At 51.4% G+C, this 20,654-nt stretch overlaps 1 protein-coding gene across 1 annotated transcript in view; it reads left to right on the top strand.

The window, feature by feature from the left end:
• Positions 1 to 20,654, top strand: part of LOC140385547 (chloride channel protein C-like) — a 209,185-nt gene that overhangs the window by 101,126 nt on the left and 87,405 nt on the right. Inside the window, exon 11 of the mRNA XM_072467798.1 lies at positions 13,506 to 13,677. Within this exon, the coding sequence (XP_072323899.1) occupies positions 13,506 to 13,677 (172 nt within the window). The remainder of the gene's footprint in view (positions 1 to 13,505; positions 13,678 to 20,654) is intronic.

Here is a 20,654-nt window from a genome sequence, read left to right as displayed (position 1 = left end):
CTCTCTGAGAGGACTTATCTGTTCCCTCATCGTCTCCTTGGAACATATTGGTGAAATGGGAAAGCAGCTTTTCATGGCAGCTGGCTCCTGGGCTATGACACTTAATGTAAAAGCAGTGAAAACCGATCAAGGGAAAATTGATTCAAGAGAGAACTCTCCAGGACCGGAATGGTCACAGCCCCTCGAAAAAGAAAACAATGAACTGAAGTTATCTCTTGCATCTTCTTCTGCATTGCACACTGTAACGGTGAAATCACTTGTTTGACAAAATCAAGCACTTTCAGCTGCTGGTGCCACCCAGGCACCCTGGCAGTGCCAGCCTGGCACCCTGGAAATGCCACCTGTGTGACAGCCTGGCACTGCCAAGGTGCCAAGCTGACACTTCTTGTGCGCTGGCGATCAGGCCAGGGGTGTCCTGAGGGGGTGTACGGGGGTGGGGGGAGGGGGGTGGGGGGGAGGGGCAGGGACCTCCCATAGTGAATTGGGGCTTGCGGGGCGGGGGGGGGGGGGGGGTTGGTGGTCATGTCAGGGGCCTCGGAGATGGGATGCCATTTACCTCTCGCTACACTGAGGGGTTCCGGTGAGCGGAACTCCTCAGTGTACAAAGCAGGGCTATGTGCACTCTCGACTGCACGTTTCCCGTTGAGGAGCCCTATTCAATGTGAGTGGCGTTGTGTAGCCATGTGTTTCTTGGCGCTGTGAGCACTGGGAAACAAGCGGCTAAACGTGCTCGCTGTGGGACTTTGTTCCCATTTACTTAAATCGCGCCCTCTATCTTTAGCCCCCCAAACAGTCTGATGTTTAACATCCAACTGGTGAACTACCAAGAAGCAAACCTCTAGGCTGACAACAGTCTGCTCCTTGAAGCCTGTCTCTATTAGAAGATTTCCTGTTGCAGTAACCCAGGCTCTGTGTACCTACTTCATCTTGCGGTACCAGCACCAACTGTAAAGCCTGTTTTCAGCTAGTTGAAATAATTATATTAAACAATTCCTCATTGGACTCAGACTGTGGAAATTATGTGACTTAATATTAATTTCTGTGGTTCTTGTACTATTACTATCCATAGCTATAAAACTCTTTTTCCCATTCCCCCTTTACCTTGTGCGTGGAGAGGAGTGGGAAGTTACGAACAGTCCTCTCCTGGCTTTTGAATGTGAAATAAACTAACCTTCTGAGTTCATCAGAAAGTGAATTTGTTGGGGGTTATTAGTAAATTGGATCGCACAAGACACGTCACCGCATACTTTAAAAATAATTTAATGCATTTTCTGCTCACAGATGGGCGGTGAGAGGAAGTCAATGTAGTTTGCCTGACTCACTCCCATTCGTAACACATATCTGATACAGCCTCTCTGTATCTATGTCAACCTCTGATACAGCCTGTCTTTACTTGTATCAATATTGGATACAGTCTTTCTTTACCTGTATCAATCTCTGATATTGGCTGTCTGGACCAGTGTCATTCTCTGATACAGACAGTCTTTACTGATGTCAATCTTTGCCGGAGTCTGTTTTTACCTGTACCAATCTCTGCAGCAGTCTGTCTTACCTGTGTCAATTAGATACAACCTGGCTTTGCCTGCATCAATCCATTTTCATATAAATGTTTAAAAAAAAAAAAAATTCTTTATTCGTTTTCGCATTTTCTCCCAAATTTACACCCACCAACAGTAAACAATAATCAGTAACATATATGTCAATCCCCATATCAATAACAACGATCCCATCCTCCCACCAAACCCAAAACATTCACCCACTGTGGTAGTATGCATTAGGGGTCATGTGGGACTGTGAAGCCGTGATGTCATTGGCTGACAGATCCAGGGCCCTGGTTGGACGTTGACCTCTAGCTCCGCCCTGAAGGCAGAGTATAAGTACCAGGAGTCCTCCCCCGCAGGCAGTCTACTACTGAACTGCGGGGGAACAGTCACGCTTAATAAAGCCTCATCGACTTCACTCTATTCGTCTCTTGGAGTCTTTGTGCGCTACAATTTATTAAGCGTGACTAAAGGAATATGGAGCTCAGGATCATCCCGGAATGCCTGAGGATCAGCCCCCACGCAGTGAACGCGGCAGCAGCTTTCAAGCACTGGCAGACTTGTTTCGAGGCCTACCTCAGAACGGCCACCGGCCGGGTCACAGAAGACCAAAAACTACAGGTCCTGCACTCGAGGTTAAGCACGGAGATTTTCTCTCTCATCGAAGACGCAGAGGATTTCCAGACGGCGTTCGCAGCACTAAAAAGTCTCTATGTTCGCCCAGTGAACCAGATCTACGCTCGCTATCAACTCGCAACGAGACGGCAAAGTCCCGGAGAATCGATAGATGAATTCTACGCCGCGCTACTAATTTTAGGACGAGCCTGCAGCTGCCCGCCGGTGAACGCAAATGAACACACGGACATGTTAATGCGCGATGCTTTTGTGGCAGGTATGAACTCCTCCCAAATCCGCCAAAGACTTCTAGAAAAAGAGTCGCTAGGACTCTCAGAGGCACGGGCCCTAGCAGCCTCCCCAGACGTGGCCGCGCGTAATACCCGCGCCTACGGCCCCGACCGCGCGGCAGCCCATTGGGCTCCGTACGTACCCGTCGCGACAAACCCACCCCCCCCCCCGGACACCCCACAGGCTTGCGCGGTCCAAAAGCCAAGTCGCACTGGGGGCGCCCGCTGCTATTTCTGCGGCCAGGCGAAACACCCCCGGCAGCGCTGCCCGGCCCGCGCAGCGATCTGTAAGAGCTGCGGGAAAAAGGGCCATTTCGCGGCTGTGTGCCGGTCCCGCGAGGTCGCCGCTGTCCCGGGAGAACAGGGAACCCTGCACGCCGTTTACGCTCCCCAACCCCCCCCCCCCGCGCCCCATGTATGACCTGCCGGCGCTACCACTTTGGGTCCCGGCCACCGCTGTCCCCAGAGAAGAGGGAGTCCTGCGTGTTCCCAACACTCCCCAACCCCCCCAGCGCCCCATGTGTGACCCGCAGACACCGCCATTTTGGGTCCCGGCCACCATGAGGGGAGGAAGGGCGCCGCCATCTTGGACCACCCCAAACCTGTGCGACGCATGGGGGCGGCCATTTTGTCCACTCCCGCCGCCATCTTGTGACCCCCCAGCCATGTGCGATGCATGGGGGCAGCCATCTTGTTCACCCCCGACGCCATCTTGGACGGCAACAACGGACCCCAGTGTCGACGGCTCCACGGGGTTCGAAGAAGACGATCAACCACTACAACCACGTCTGGCTTCAATGACGCTGGACCAAGCTCGGCCCCGGACACTCCAGACGACGACGACAACGGTGCTGATAAACGGGCACGAGACACCATGCCTAGTCGACTCCGGGAGCACGGAGAGCTTTATCCACCCCGACACGGTAAGACGCTGTTCTTTGACCATCCATCCCAGTGCACAAAAGATTTCCCTAGCTGCAGGATCCCACTCCGTACAGATCAAAGGCTTCTGCATAGTTGCCCTAACGGTGCAAGGGAGGGAGTTCAAAAACTACAGGCTCTCCGTCCTTCCCCAACTCTGCGCCCCCACATTACTGGGATTAGACTTCCAGTGCAATCTACAGAGCCTAACCTTCAAATTCGGCGGCCCAATACCCCCACTCACTATCTGCGGCCTCGCAACCCTCAAGGTGCAACCCCCATCCTTGTTTGCAAACCTCACCCCGGATTGCAAACACGTCGCCACTAGGAGCAGACGGTACAGTGCCCAGGACCGGACCTTCATTCGGTCCGAAGTCCAGCGGCTACTAAAGGAAGGCATAATCCAGGCCAGCAATAGTCCCTGGAGAGCACAGGTGGTAGTAGTAAAGACAGGGGAGAAGCAAAGGATGGTCATAGACTATAGCCAGACCATCAACAGGTACACACAACTAGACGAGTACCCTCTCCCCCGCATATCCGACATGGTCAATCGGATTGCCCAATATAAGGTCTTGTCCACCGTGGACCTCAAGTCCGCCTACCATCAGCTCCCCATCCGCCCAAGTGACTGCAAGTACACAGCCTTTGAGGCAGACGGGCGATTATACCATTTCCTAAGGGTCCCATTTGGCATCACAAATGGGGTCTCGGTCTTCCAACGAGAGATGGACCGAATGGTTGATCAACACGGGTTACGGGCCACGTTCCCGTATCTCGACAATGTAACCATCTGCGGCCATGATCAGCAGGACCACGACGCCAACCTCCAAAAATTCCTCCAGACCCGAACGTATGCGCGCCCTCATGGAATTTCCCCTTCCGCTCTGCTCAAAAGCCCTAAAACGCTGTCTGGGGTTCTTTTCATACTACGCCCAGTGGGTCCCCCAGTACGCAGACAAGGCCTGCCCCCTAATACAGACCACGACCTTCCCTCTGTCGACAGAGGCTTGCCAGGCCTTCAGCCGCATCAAAGCGGATATCGCAAAGGCCACGATGCGCGCCATCGACGAGTCCCTCCCCTTCCAGGTCGAGAGCGACGCCTCCGACGTAGCTCTAGCGGCCACCCTTAACCAAGCGGGCAGACCCGTGGCCTTTTTCTCCCGAACCCTCCACGCTTCAGAAATCCGCCACTCCTCAGTGAAAAAGGAAGCCCAAGCCATAGTGGAAGCTGTGCGACATTGGAGGCATTACCTGGCCGGCAGGAGATTCACTCTCCTCACGGACCAACGGTCGGTAGCCTTCATGTTCGATAATGCACAGCGGGGCAAAATCAAAAACGACACGATCTTAAGGTGGAGGATCGAGTTCTCCACCTTCAACTACGAGATCTTGTATCGTCCCAGACAGCTGAACGAGCCGTCTGATGCCCTATCCCGCGGCACATGTGCCAACGCACAAATTAACCGCCTCCAAACCCTTCACGAGGACCTCTGCCATCCGGGGGTCACTCGGTTCCAGCACTTTATTAAGTCCCGCAACCTCCCATACTCTTTAGAGGAGGTCCGTACAGTCACAAGGAACTGCCACATCTGCGCAGAGTGCAAACCGCATTTTTTCAGGCCGGATGGTGCGCACCTGATTAAGGCTTCCCGCCCCTTTGAACGCCTTAGTCTGGATTTCAAAGGACCCCTCCCCTCCACCGACCGCAACATATACTTTCTTAATGTGGTGGACGAGTACTCCCGCTTCCCATTCGCCATCCCCTGCTCTGACATGACCGCGGCCACAGTCATTAAAGCCCTGAACACCATATTCACACTGTTCGGTTGCCCCGCATACGTCCACAGCGACAGGGGGTCCTCCTTCATGAGCGACGAGCTGCGCCAGTTCCTGCTCAGCAACGGTATAGCCTCGAGCAGGACGACCAGCTACAACCCCCGGGGGAATGGGCAAGTAGAGAGGGAGAACAGCATGGTCTGGAAGACCGTCCTACTGGCCCTACGGTCCAGGGACCTCCCAGTTTCACGGTGGCAGGAGGTCCTCCCGGATGCTCTCCACTCCATCCGGTCACTACTCTGCACTAGCACTAACCAAACGCCTCATGAGCGCCTCCTTGTCTTCCCCAGGAAGTCCTCCTCTGGAACGTCGCTGCCGACCTGGCTGGCGGCCCCAGGACCCATCTTGCTCCGAAAACATGTACGGGCGCACAAGTCGGACCCGTTGGTCGAAAGGGTTCACCTCCTTCACGCGAACCCGCAGTACGCTTACGTGGAGCACCCCAACGGCCGACAGGACACGGTCTCCCTGCGAGATCTGGCGCCCGCCGGCAACACACACCCCCCCCGACACCAATCACCCCCTTCCTGCCACCGCCGCACCCCGCGACCGCCCCCTTCCCAGGAGGATCGGTCCTCCTCCCAGGCCCGACCAGGAGTGAAGCCCAAGCTGAAACCGTAAGGCTCCCGGAGACGACAACACCGGAACAAGCACCACCACCACCACCGGGGCCGAGGCGATTGACACGGACAACCAGACCGCCCGACCGACTCGTGGCGTCGATCTAACGCTACAATATGTGGACTTTTAACGAAAACATTTTGTCTTTTTCCTGACGATTACTGTAAATAGTTCAAAACAAAAAAAACCTTGTACATACTGTAATAACATGCGAAAGTTTTCCTCCCAGGACCAGCCTTGTAAACCCTTACCACCATGCGAAGCATCACCCCGCCGGGTTCATTTTTAACAAGGGGTGAATGTGGTAGTATGCATTAGGGGTCATGTGGGACTGTGAAGCTGTGATGTCATTGGCTGACAGATCCCGGGTCCTGGTTGGACGTTGACCTCTAGCTCCGCCCTGAAGGCGGAGTATAAGTACCAGGAGTCCTCCCCCGCAGGCAGTCTACTACTGAACTGCGGGGGAACAGTCACGCTTAATAAAGCCTCATCGACTTCACTCTATTCGTCTCTCGGAGTCTTTGTGCGCTACACCCACATGTTCACATAAACAACTGACAAAAAGGAATCAGGAATCACCCATAGTCACTATTAACACCCACCGCCCCCCTCCCCCCCAACCCTCCCAACCCCCCCCCCCAACTAATGTTCGATGTTATCCAGTTCTTGAAAGTGCATAATGAATAATGCCCATGAATTGTAGAACCCCTCCATCCTTCCCCTTAGTTCAAACTGAACCTTCTCAAGAGTCAAGAATTCCAACAGATCCCCCCGCCACGCCAGGGCACAGGGTGGAGAGGCTGCCCTCCAACCCATCAGGATTCGCTTTAGGGCGATCAACGAGGCGAAGGCTAAAACATCTGCCTCCGCACCCGTTTCCAACCCCGGCTAATCCGACACCCCGAATATGGCTTCCCGGGGGCCCGGGTCCAGTTTCACGTGCACCACTTTTGAAATTATCCTAAAAACCTCCTTCCAGTAATCCTCTAGCTTTGGACAGGACCAGAACATATGAACGTGGTGAGTGGGTTCCCCCCACCCCTACAACGTTCACACACATCTTCTACTCCTTCAAAGAATCGGCTCATCCTCGCCCTCGTGAGGTGTGCTCTGTACACCACCTTCAGCTGTATCAGCCCCAACCTCGCGCACGAGGTGGAGGCATTCACTCTCCGGAGCACCTCACACCAGAACCCCTCCTCCATATCCTCTCCCAACTCTTCCTCCCACTTTGCTTTGATTCCTTCCAGCGGTGCCTTCTCCTCCTTCAAAATAGCTCCGTAAACCGCTGACACTACCCCCTTCTCCAGTCCACCTGTCGTCAGCACCTCCTCCAGCAATGTGGAGGCCGGCTCCTCTGGGAAGTTCTGCATCTTCTTTCTGGCAAAATCTTGAACCTGCATGTATCTCAACATTTTCCTCTGCTCCAGCCCACACTTCGCTTCCAGCTCCTTCAATCCTGCAAACCGACCCCTAAGAAACAAATCTTTCTGTGTCTTAATCCCCTTCTCCTCCCATCTCCGAAAATTTCCATCCCTCCTCCCTGGCTCAAATCTGTGGTTCCCCCGAATCGGCATTTCCCTTGAATATAAATGTTTTTTGTTGGGTTTTTGAATAAAGTATATTTACCGTTATGTACACAAAATAGAATACATATATATATCTACAACAACAAAAAAAAGTTAGAATACAATAACTGGTAGAGTATTATGTGCCAGCTCAACAACAGCAGCCCTGTACAATTGGCAATATTGTTTTTAGCACATAAGTAGGCATCTATTTGTGGGGGAGGGAGGGGGGGTGGTGGGAAACTTGGGGGGGGGGTACATATACATTTGGGCGCCGGGGAAACAAATACAGAACACGGACGTCATGACATGCTACTGCTGTAGCACCGCCCATTTAAAAGGGAAATGTCCTGCACTAGGCAAAAGATGTTTAAAGTGCTCCAAGATGAATCATTTTCCCTCGCAGTGTCAGTCCACAGCCAAATATTACTCTCCAACGCAAAGACATGGAAACTTCAAGGTTCACACAGTAGATGCAATGGACACTCAGACACCCGAAGAAAACTTTTCTGTCCACGAAGAGCTCCACTCCTGGGAGAACACATACGGCGTTGGAATTATAAATGCCACAGAGGAACCGCACGAGCTGACCACACAGCCTCAATACGTGCATACCATTGAATCCACAAGCGAATGGAGTGTCACGGTGCAAGTGAACAACTCCCCAATTACGTTCAAGCTCGACACGGGAGCATCCGCGAACTTGATGACAAGCATAGATCTCGCATCCATCCCAGGGACACACGAGATGATACCTGCTGCATGCAAGTTAACAGACTACAATGGCAACCAGATCACCTCGAGAGAATCATGCCACCTACAAGTAGTTAATAAGAAAGTCACGAAAGGACTACGCTTTGAGATCATAGACGACAAAAGAACGTCACTGTTAGGTGCTCAAGCTTGCAAGGATTTGCGGCTGATGAAAAGGATTTTCATGAACACGGTTGACTCATCACGACTAGCTGATGCCATCCAGCTGCTTCTCAGTGAGTATCCTGACTTCTTTTGTGGCATGGGTAGTACAAAAGCCTGCTCAAAGGCGATGCAACACCGGTCATTCATGCATCAAGGAGGGTACCAGCTCCGTTGTGGGACAAGCTAAAAGCAGAACTCCAATGCCTCCAATCTCAAGGATCATATCACAGGTCACACAACCGACTGACTGGGTCAGCTCGTTGGTATGTGTCAAGAAGTCGTCCGGTGAACTCAGAATCTGTTTAGATCCCAAAGACTTGAACAAAAACATTCACAGGGAACACTACCCTATCCCCAAGCGAGAGGAGATAACGAACGAAATGGCGAAAGCTCGCATATTCACCAAACTTGATGCCTCACAAGGCTTCTGGCAAATGCAGCTCGATGATTCCAGCCGACTGCTGTGTACCTTCAACACACCGTTTGGACGACACTGTTATAATCGTATGCCTTTCGGGATTATCTCTGCATCCGAAATATTTCACCGAATTATGGAGCAGATGACGGAAAGCATTGAAGGCGTCCGTGTATATGTTGATGACATCATAATGTGGTCAACGACAGAGGAAGACCACATTGCTCGGTTAAAACAAATCTTCCAAAGAACCCACCAATTTGGGCTGAAGCTCAACCAAGTGGTACACCTTCCCACGTTCATCTCTGACCTTCCTGGGTGACACGATATCAGAGCACGGGGTGAAGCCGGACGCTGAGAAGATTGCGGCAATTCAGAACATGCAGCGGCCACGTGACAAGAAAGCGGTGCTCAGGTTTCTTGGATTCATCAACTTCCTCGGCAAGTTCATATCGAACCTAGCAGCACGGATGACGGCGTTACGACAAGTGATAAGGAAGGACACGGAGTTTGACTGGACTCCACGCCACCAAGACGAGTGGGTGGATCTGAAGCACCAATTGATGGCAGCTCCAACGCTGGCATTCTTCGACCCTACAAAACCCACAAAGATCTCCACCGACAGCAGTCAACATGGAATTGGTGCGGTGCTACTTCAACAGAATGACCAGTCGGAGCGAGCGATGACCGCCACGGAATGCAGGCATGCACAGATAGAGAACAAGTGCCTGGGATTGATCACGGGTATAACAAAATTCCACCACTATGTGTATGGTCTTCCCACATTTCTAGTGGAGATTGATCACAGGCCACTGGTCAACATTATCAACAAAGATCTCAATGACATGGTGCCGCGCCTACAACACATGGTGATGACGGTGCGGAGGTACGACTTCACGCTGGTCTACACTCCTGGGAAGGACCTAATAATAGCTGACACCTTGGGCGGGATTCTCTGACCCCCCCCCCCCCAACCGGGTCGGAGAATCGCCAGGGGGTGGCGTGAATCCCGCCCCGGCTGGCTGCCGAATTCTCCGCCGCCGGGGATTTGGCGGGGGCGGGAATCGTGCCGCGCCGGTTGGCGGCCGCTGGCAGCGGCCCCCCCCCAGCGATTCTCCGGCCTGCGATGGACTGAGTGGCCGCCCATTTTCGACCAGTCCCGCCGGTGTATGTTACACCAAGTATTCGCCGGCGGGGCCTGACTGCGCGAGCGGCCTCCGGGGTCCTCCGGGGGGCGCGGGGGGATCTGGCCCCGGGAGGTTCCCCCACGGTGGCCTGGCCCACGATCGGGGCCCACCGATCCGCGGGCGGGCCTATGCCGTGGGGGCACTCTATTCTTCCGTGTCGGCCGCTGTGGTCCACCGCGATGGCTGACGTGGAGATGATCCCCCCCGTGCATGCGCTGGGATGATGCCAGCACATGCTGGCGTTCCCGCGCATGCGCTACCTCACGCCGGCCGGTGGAGGCCCTTCGGCGCCGGTTGGCACGGCGCCAAGCCCCTTCCCTGCTGGCCGGTGCGGCGCAAAGCACTCCGGCGCCAGCCTAGCCCCTGAAGAAGCGGAGGATTCCGCACCTTTGGGGCAGCCCGCACCGGAGTGGTTCCCGCCATTCCTCGGCGCCGGAGTTGCCTGCCCCGCCGATTCCCGCAGAATCCTGCCCCTTATTAAGGGGCAGCACGGTAGTCTTGTGGATAGCACAATTGCTTCACAGCTCCAGGGTCCCAGGTTCGATTCCGGCTTGGGTCACTGTCTGTGCGGAGTCTGCACATCCTCCCCGTGTCTGCGTGGGTTTCCTCCGGGTGCTCCGGTTTCCTCCCACAGTCCAAAGATGTGCAGGTTAGGTGGATTGGCCATGATAAATTGCCCTTAGTGTCCAAAATTGCCCTTAGTGTTGGGTGGGGTTGCTGGGTTATGGAGATATGGTGGCGGTGTTGACCTTGGGTAGGGTGCTCTCTCCAAGAGCCGGTGCAGACTCGATGGGCCGAATGGCCTCCTTCTGCACTGTAAAGTCTATAAATTCTATGAAAATTATCCCGAGCCATTGATGCTGACAGTCCACCTCCGGCTTCCATTAATGATGTAGAAGCTCATGCACAGTGGTGCAGGGAGACACTCCCAGCAACGGACGAGAGGCTGCAGCAAATTCATCAGGTGACACGAGAAGATGCGACCCTGCTCCAGGTCATGCACAACCTTCAGCATGGCTGGCCAAGAGGGCGGTGCCCACAGTTCCAAAACGTCCAAACTGAACTGTCCCTGGTGGATGGCATCATACTGCGAAATGACAGAATCGTCATTCCTCTGGTACTCCGGGCGGACATGCTCCGCAGGATTCATGAGGGGCATCTTGGTGTCGAGAAGTGCAAAAGAAGAGCGAGGCAATCTGTGTACTGGTCTGGGATAAACGAGGACGTAACAAACATAGTGCTCACATGTGACACGTGCCAAAAACATCGACCGGCACAATGCAAGGAGCTACTCCAGCAGCATGAGATGGCTACGTCACCGTGGGACAAAGTTGGCATCGACTTGTTTCATTCCATGGGTCGACACTATGTTCTTCTCATAGATTATTACTCCAACTTTCTGGAAGTAATGAAACTCCCGAATCTCACATCGGCGTCAGTTATCAAAGCCTGCAAGGAAACCTTCTCGAGGCATGGCATCCCACAGACGGTCATGTCCGACAATGGTCCGTGCTTTGCAAGCTGGGAGTGGTTGGAATTCTCAAAAAAATACAACTTCAAGCACGTGACGTCGAGTCCACACTTTCCTCAATCGAATGGCAGGGTGGGGAAAGGTGTCCACATTATTAAGCAACTGATCAGCAAGGCCACAGACTCGAATTCCGACATACACTTGGCTCTATTGTCATATCGTTCATCGCCTTTGAGCTCTGGGCTGTCACCGGCTCAAATGCTCTTCAATCGAGATGTGAGGACAATGCTACCGGTGTCACACTTCGCCAATCCAGATCACTCGCCAGTCCTGGACACGATGCGTCACCAACGTCACGGACTAAAGCAGCACTATGACCGGCATGCAAAAGTGCTGCATCCGTTAGCGATCAATGACATGGTTAGATTGCGACACCCTGGTGGAGGTTGGTCTAACATGGCAATGGTGCTCCGCCAAGTATCGCCACGATTGTACGTTGTGAAGTCTGATGATGGAATACTGTTTCGACGCAAGCGGCGAGACCTGCTGAAGGTTCCACCTCATCAACCTGTATTTCCGACGTTAGATCTTCAGGACTCTATCATGCGACATCCCGGGACACCAGCAGTTGGTGCCCAAATGGACATAAAAACCTCTGGGTCTCCATGCCCACTCAGGAGGTCTACCCAATCAGACATGCACCCAACCGTCTGAACTTGTGAACATGATACAATCATTGCTCTCTGTTCTGTATTTGTGCATGAAACTAACTGTGTTTGATTTTTTTTAGTTACAGCTCTGCAACTATGAATAAAAAGTGAAAAAGGGGGGATGTAGTGATCTTTACATGGGTATGTAGAGAAGGGGCTGATGGGTAATGGAAAGACCACTAGGGGGCAGCACTGGCGTGTATAAAAGGGGAAGCAAGCAGCCCTTTGGTCTCTTTGGCTGATTAGACTGTGAGGAGAACAGGCAGAGATTTAGCTCAGGGCTGCTAGTGTGGTCAGGCCTAATTGTACAGCATAGAAAAGTTGTAACCTTTCTACTAGTACAGTTCTTAAAGTAAGAACTCATGTAGTTATTTAAGTTGTGTTGCTCAATAAACCTTCTGTAAAACTTCTGGACGACTCCGAGCCTTCTTCCAAAGCCTCTACGGTAACTGAGTTGAGTAGCACAGATTACCTGCTTTACAGGTAACAAAACACCCACGTTCTGTGGAAGCCGTCGTCTGACCCTCGGATGGCGAATTTGATTTTCTCCATTTGGAGAGATTCTGAGAGGTCGGACAGCCAGTCTGCAGCTTTGGGTGGTGCTGCTGACCGCCAGCCGAACAGGATTCTATGGCGGGTGATCAGGGAGGCAAAGGCAAGGGCGCCCGCCCTCCTCCCCAGGAATAGATCTGGCTGGTCTGATACCCCGAAGCCTGCATCAATCTCTGATACAATCTGTTTTAACCTGTATCAATCTGATATAGCCTGTCTTTACCTGTGTCAATCTGATGATAAAGCTGGTGTTTACCTGTGTCAATCTAATGATAAAGCCTGTCTTTACCTGTGTCAATCTGATGATATAACCTGTCTTTAACTGTCAATCTGATATAGCCTGTCTTTACTGTGCCAATCTGATGATATAGCCTGTATTTACCTGTGTCAGTATCTGGTATCGTCTGTTTTCTCCTGTGTGGAAATATTTAAGGCAATTGTTGGAATATTTCTCCTCGTGCCTACTCCTGATCCTCTGGATAATGATCCCAGTAAGAGTTGCCCAAACAGCAGGCGTGGGCTATTATAATGAAGTACAAGATTGATCATCAAGGAAATGCTTGCTGTTGGGTCTCTGCTGTGTGATTCGATAAACAATCCATTCACCAGTTCCGTTTCCTTCCTCTGAGGGAATATTTCACATTTGATCTCCCCTGTTTGTTTGTCCAATGGCTTTCCACGTGGGAAATCAGGAGGACATTAGATTTTTCAGTTTTCGTTCTTCGTGTGTAATATTTGAAAATCTTCAGCAGTAAAATGTAACTGGGGAACTATTTCAAGTAGTGATCTGAAAGGGAATTGATTTTTTTCAAAGGAAAATCTATGTGAAGTGTCCTAGAACTGATTATCTTTTCCATTAGGTACACTGGAGCATTATATGGCAGGATAATTGGTCTCATAATGGTGTCGATTTTTGGTATCCAAACTGACAAGCATGAAGCCTGGATGGACCCTGGCCTTTTTGCAGTAATTGGAGCTGCCTCATATTTCTGTGGCGTTTCCAGATTGACAATCTCCCTTACTGCCATCATGGTAAGAAATATTCATCAAGAAGCATCTTTAAATACAATATGTTTGCCAATGGTTGCTTTGTTTTTGATCTTTACACTACTCGCCAGGTATAGATACCTGTATTTCACACTTCTTTGATACTGCCTCAGATTTCCCTCTATTTCTGCCTCTGATCTCTATCTGAGTCTTGTTCTTGTGCCCTGTTCCCATTCATGTTCTCCTTTAGCTGTTGTTCTGCTGGGTTTTGATCAGCTTCTCTAAAGGGACGTTGTGCCTTCTTTGTTCACTAACGAATAGATCAGTTTTACAGCATACAGAATTGTAAAATGGAGAGCAGGGAAATGGTAATTTTCTCCGGCTGCAGGCTAGAAGTGACAAGAAATTGAGAACTGGAAGGGGTGAGTGGCTAGATATCCACATGGATAGAAAATTGACATATGGGGTGCAATTTAACGTGCAAAAAAGAGTCTCGTTTTGGGCGTATATAGCAGGGTCTTTCTCGATGCCTGCAGCGCCAAGGGCATCCCTGCTATCAAAAGGGACTAAGTTTTTTTCCTGGCCCCGGCGAGGAATGCCCCGCTGAGGCTGCACTTACCTTATTTCTTGCACTAATGAGCTCAGCCCTGTAGGAAGAGATCGAGGCGCCATTTTTAAATGCTACCCCGATCTCTTGAACCCCCTCGGACACCACACTGTGGACTCCGGACCACCCTCCCACTGCTCCAACTTACCTTTTAGGGGGTTCTCGAGTCCACCTCACCCCACCTCCAAAGGGCAGGGTGCCTCCAGGTCCCATCCCTGGCACAGGCAACCTGGCACAGGCAACCTGGCACCCAGGCATTGCCAGCTCGGCACCCAGGCAGGGTGGCATTGCCAGGGTGTCTGGTTGCCAGCAGGCATGCCAGGATACCAACCTGTCCAAAGCCAGACCACCCAGGGGCCTCTGATGGCCAGGGAGGCCCCTCCCAGGTGCATTTACACCTTGTCCACGTTTGTGTGGACCAGCACTAAACGGCACTCTGGCGAGGTCTCCCAGGCCTCGGCAGAATCGGATGCCGAAATATTTAAGTGGGACTAATGCCTTTATTTAAATATGTTAATCTGCCCAGTGAGGGCGAGATCCAGATCACAACGTCTCGTACGATCTCGTTAGATCCCAGGAGGCTTTCCAAGCGCTACAAATCCCGTGAGAGGCCTCTTGCGAGATTCAACGACCTTGTCACGTCACCAAGTCGGGTGCGACAAGGCATTTTGATCGCGTCATTCGGGAGGGATATCGAACTAGGTGCACAAGGGCAGAAAAGGGCCCTTCCAGGGTGAAAGGGAATGGTGATGGGGCAAGAGAAGAAACAAAAGATGCGTCTAGAGCAGGTGTGCCGCTGACTGAAACCCCCCCTAAAACAAGCAAAGGAAACTAAATGGTGTGCAGATTATGGTCTGAAATTGTTGAGTCCGAAAGGCTGTTAAATGCCTAACCAAAAGATGAGGTGGTGTTCCACCTAATGTAGAGTTTCACTGGGACAAGTGCGGCAAGCCAAGGACAGAAATGTCAATGGGAGAGCAAGGTGAAGAATTCAAATCACAGGCCTCCAAAAGCTTGGGGTCATGCTTACAGACTCAATGGAGGTGCCTTGCAGAATGCTGCAATAATAATTTTTAATTCTTCTCAGAAAGTGTCAGAAAATGCTTCATCACACAAAGTGTCGTGGAAATCTAGAACTCTCTCCACCAGAAATCTGTTGAAAAAATGTCAAAACTGAGATTGGTAGAAGGATATTAGGGCGATGGAATCAAGGCGGTAGATGGAGTCAAGATATGGATCAGCATTATCTCCTGGATGTGGATTCATCTCTTTTCCCTCTGGCTTTCTATTTCTTTATCTCTTTATCTTTGCCTGAGAAACGTCCAAATCAATTTTTTATTAAAAAATTTAGATGAGAAAAGATTCTCTGGGATAAATTTTCATCTCCGTTGCCCAGTTGTCCAGTGGAGAAGATGGCCCATCTATTACGATTCATACATCCCGGTCGCAGCAGACTCCCGGCCGCAGGTTTCCTGGAAGCGTGGAAATCCCATTGACAAACCCGGGAGTATAAAATCCCGCTACAAGTGAAAGGCGCGCTGCCGACAAAGATGTGGCCTCCATGATGGCCTGGCCCGCGATTGGGGGCAACCGATCGGCGGGCGTGCATTCCGGGGGGGGGGGGGCCTAGCTCCTTCCGCGCCTGGCCGCTGTAGGGATCCGCAATGCTGCGCGGGGGCCGGCACGAAAACGGCCGCCGCGCGCACGCGCGTACCCACGGCCAGCCGCCGCGCAGACTCGCGGCCGGAAATGCTGGGGCCCATATCGGCAGCCGGAGCTGCGTGAAGCACTCCAGCGCCATGCTGGCCCCCTGTGGGTTGCTGAATTGCTGGGCCAAGAGGCCCGTTAACGCCGGCGTGAAGCACTCTGATGTTTACACCGGCGGCAACACTTTACCGCGATTTTGGAGAATTCCGGCCGTGGTTGGGGGAGTGGAGAATCCCACCCATTGCCTGATTTTAATTCCATTGATTTCATTGGAATGAAAATGAGATGAATTCTATGGCAGATAAATTATCTGCTTTGCGGAGGTGGTGAAAAGGACTTCTGTCATCTCTTTCTCCCTGACTTTTTCTCTGACTTACTTTCAGTCTCTCTGAGCACAGTATGTTATAGATAATTTAAAACCTACAGCAAGTATTGAATTATCAGAGTGTGTATTTGAATTTTTTTTTCCCTCAGAAAACCTCAATAAAAACTTTGCCAGAATGATGTGTTCTTCTGCCCTTCCCATGTTCCCACGCCCACATTGTCTTTACACTGGTCTGCTGGCAGAAAGTAGCAGGAGACTTCCTTGTTGGCTAACCTCAGGTTCATCAAATTGGAATCTTACTGAAGTTTTCCCATTGTTGTTTTCAGCTTCACCACCAGGTGTCAGGACTTCCAAAGTTTTAAAATTTTGGCACTCTTAAGAAGACTGAATGTATTTCTGACAGAGAAATTATCATAGAGTCTCTACAGTGCAGAAGTAGGCCATTCGGCTCATCGAGTCTGCACCGACCCTCTGAAAAAGCACCCTACCTAGGCCCAATGCCCCGCCCTATTCCTGCAACCCACACCAAAGGGCAATTGATAATGGCCAATCCACCTAACCGGCACATCTTTGGACATCATGTATTGAAACGGTAACTGGTTTGAAGGAAAAAAACCAGACTCCCGTTTTGGGTACGTTTAGCGGGGTGTTTCTTGGCATCCACAGCACCGAGAACGACTCTGCTATCAAACGGGACTCTGTTCTTTTTTTGGCCTTGACAAGGAACGCCTTGCCGAGGCCACGCTTACCTCACCATTTTTAAATGCCGCCCCAATCTCTTGCCTCCCCTCGGATTCCCCACTGCGGCCTGCGGACCCCCCCAATGTCCCAACGTACCTGTTAAGGGGCCCTCGAGCCCCACCATCAACTCCCCCTCATGATAGCAGGGCACCCCGGGCCCGATTCCTGGCATGGGCAACCTGGCACCCTAGCACCACCAGCCCAGTGTCCTGGTAGTGCCCCTGCCACTGCTAGGGTTCGTGGATGGCAGTGCCAAGGTGTCAGGCTGGCAGTTACAAGGTGCTCGGATGGCAGTCGGAGTGCTAGGGTACCACCCTGCCCAGAGACTGACCACCGGTGGCCTCTGATAGCATGGGAGATCTCCCCCCAGGTGCCGTTACACCTGGTCCATGTTTCAGTAGGCCTGATGGCGAAGTCTCGCAGGCACAGGTGTTCGTTCCCTGGCCTTGGGAGAATCGGGCGGCGACATATTTAAATGAGCCTAACTGCTCACTTAAATATGCAAATCTGGATCTCGCTCTCGCAATTGCCACGCGAGATCTCATTAGATCTCATGAGACGTTCTGAGTGTCACAAATCTCGCGAGAGGCCTCTCGAGAGGTTTAATGGCCTTGTTGCGTCACTGAGCCAGACGCGATGAGGTTGTTCACTTGCGTCCACTATGTAGCAATGTTTTACTGACAATAATGTTAGCTCCTCTCCAACTTTTGAAAGCAAAGTTCTGAATGTTACTGCAGGCATGGGCCTCTGGCATCACGATAAATAGCAAGTCCGGAGCCCGCACTTGCCATTGTGACCTGTTTGATCATTTTAAAACAGGTGGCCTCTTAATTGGCCACCATTGGGCCCACTATCCAGTTACAGATAGTGGGCAAGTTCCTGATGTTGCTGACCCAATCAGAGGCATCTCTGTAGCCTCAGCAGGCCTTGAGAGCTGGGCCAGGAGAGTAAAAAAAATAAAAAAATCATGGGGTCGAGTGCCAGAGGGGTTCTCCCCCGCTGGGAGATTGCGGCCATGGGGGCTGGCTATCGTTCCCATGGCCTCCTCTTTGGGTCTTTGTGCCTGGACCTCACTTCCTCCACTGGCGGCCTCCCCAGGGGCAGGGATCACTCCACCATGAGCAAAACACTAATAGCACCATAAAATGAATCCTAATCGGTCCTTTAGTTATGGTAATAAGCTGCACGTCTCCTTGGAGCTGCTGGCAAAATGCTCTGGTGGTGGCAGGACCATGTTTGGGGGATGGCCCAATGCGGTTTCCTGGGATTTTACAGGCCCCTCCCCCTGCCCCCCAGCCCACCTCCTGAGGTCTGGCATGTGTCACATTACAACACCTGTGGAAGATCATTGCAAATACATAGTTGTAGAACAGTGTAATTTGTTAAAGCTGTAGCTTATCACAACTGTCCTGTATTTAGGGGATACGGTTTTAATGTGCATCGAAATTTTAAAATAGAGGAAGTAGTCGTGTCATGAGGGGCAAAGTAAATAACATTATTGTGTCGCACATTGCTAAACATTCTAATGCTGTCTTTAATATCTGCAGCTGAGTTTTCAGATGATCCCACTGTGGAATACGAGCCATGTGGTTGGAAAGATTATTGCAGGAACTGAACTATTCTGAGAACTTTCATTATGATCATTACAGTGGGGATTTTCCAGCCATTCTCGCCAGTGGGATCTTCCGATTCTGCTGATAGCGAACCCCCGCTGCGCGTTTCCTGACGATGGGGGGCGGAATTCAGTGGGAAATCACTTGACAGCAGAGGGACAAGAAGATCTCGCCGCTGGATAATGGTGGGCCACTTCCTGCCGCCGAGAAACATGCAGAAAATCCCCCGCTGTATTCCAACATATACGATAGAAGCTAACATTGGCTTTCATTTTTCAGAAGGAATCCAATTTCAGGAAGCTTCATTTATGGTTTTCACCCAGGGATTTGACACTTATTGAATTAACAGTGGATGTCAGCAGTGTTAGTGTACCGCTGAGGTGAGAGTGACTGCTCTTAACATCAGCATTTGATTGAATTTGGCATGAAGGATAATAACAACAATAATAATCTTTATTGTCACATGTAGGCTTACATTAACACTGCAATGAAGTTACTGTGAAAATTCCCTAGTCGCCACATTCCGGCGCCTGTTAGGGTACACGGAGGGAGAATTCAAAATGTCCAATTCACCTAACAGCGCGTCTTTTGGGACTTGTGGGAGGAAACCGGAACGCCCGGAGGAAACCCACGCATTCACGGGGAGACTCCGCACAGACAATGACCCAAGCTGGGAATCGAACCTGGGACCCTGGAGCTGTGAAGCAACAGTACTAACCACTGTGCTACTGTGCTGCCCTAGCAAAACTGAAGTCAGTGGGAATCTGGGGGAAAACTCTCCACTGGTTTGGAGTCATACCTGGCACAAAGCAAGATAATTGTGGTTGTTGGAGGTCAACCATCTCGGTCCCTGGACACTGCTACAGGAGATCCTCAGAGCTGTGTTGTTGTATCTTTAGACTAACAGTACAAAAGAAATAGATTGCTGATGCACGTGGATTGAGAACAACATTAAAAGAGGCTTATTAAATAGCTCTTCACTGTACAAAAGCTGGTATAGACTAAGGGCCAAACCCTGCAAAGTAGCTGATGTCATGCAGGTCACATGACTTGGTTCTACAACTATCAGAACTCACATATGTCAGTGTCCTCAGGCAAACCACCTTTAACTGCTTCATCAATGACCTCTCTCCATCATAAGGTCAGAAATGGGGATGTTCGCTGATGATTGCACAATGTTCAGCACCATTCGTGATTCCTCAGCAACCGAAGCAGTCTGTATCCATTGGCAGCACGACCTGGACAACATTCGGGCTTGGGCTGATAGGTGGAATGGTAACATTCACACCACACAATTACAAGGCAATGACCATTCCTAACAAGAGAACATTTAACCTTTTCTCCTTTACATTCAATGGCATTACCATCATTGAATTCCCCACCATAAAATCCTGGGGGATACCATTGACCTGAAATTATACTGAACCAACCGTATTAATACTGTATTAATTGCCATTATGGAGATGTGGCCAAAATTAACCAAGATTGGGAACAGCCTATACAAGCAGCCGGCTTCTCTGTTCCTGAGCCTAAGTGGTAATTAAGTGCACTAAGTGCAGGATTAGTGGAGTTCTTCAACAGCAAAACTGGCGCAGCAACTGGACCAATTCACCGACCGTTAAAGGGCTAGCACCGGCGCTACGTGGAACACAATCAATTCTAATGAGAAATGGTGCCGGATTTGCCGGGTTCGGGATTGACGCTCAGGAGGCTGACAAGCTGCAGCTGCACATACACACTGCACTCCCCACACACACCACTCCAGCCAACAAGATGGCAGCAAAACGCATGGCCCCGAGATTCACTGATGTGCAACTGGAGACCCTGGGCGAGATTCTCCACTCCCACGCCGGTTGGGAGAATCGCCTGGGCCGCCAAAATTTCCAGGGACGCCGGTCCGACGCCCTCCCGCGATTCTCCCAAGCGGCGGGAACGGCCCGGTCGAGTTTCGCGGGCCGCAGGCCGGAGAATCGCCGGAGACACCCAAAATGGCGATTCTCCGGCACCCCCGCGATTCTGAGGCCCGGAT

The sequence above is a fragment of the Scyliorhinus torazame genome, chromosome 11, assembly GCF_047496885.1.
Source record: "Scyliorhinus torazame isolate Kashiwa2021f chromosome 11, sScyTor2.1, whole genome shotgun sequence".
In the NCBI taxonomy this organism is placed as follows: domain Eukaryota; kingdom Metazoa; phylum Chordata; class Chondrichthyes; order Carcharhiniformes; family Scyliorhinidae; genus Scyliorhinus; species Scyliorhinus torazame.
Note: the sequence above shows the minus strand (reverse complement) of the source record. Positions and strands in the feature narration are given on the sequence as shown.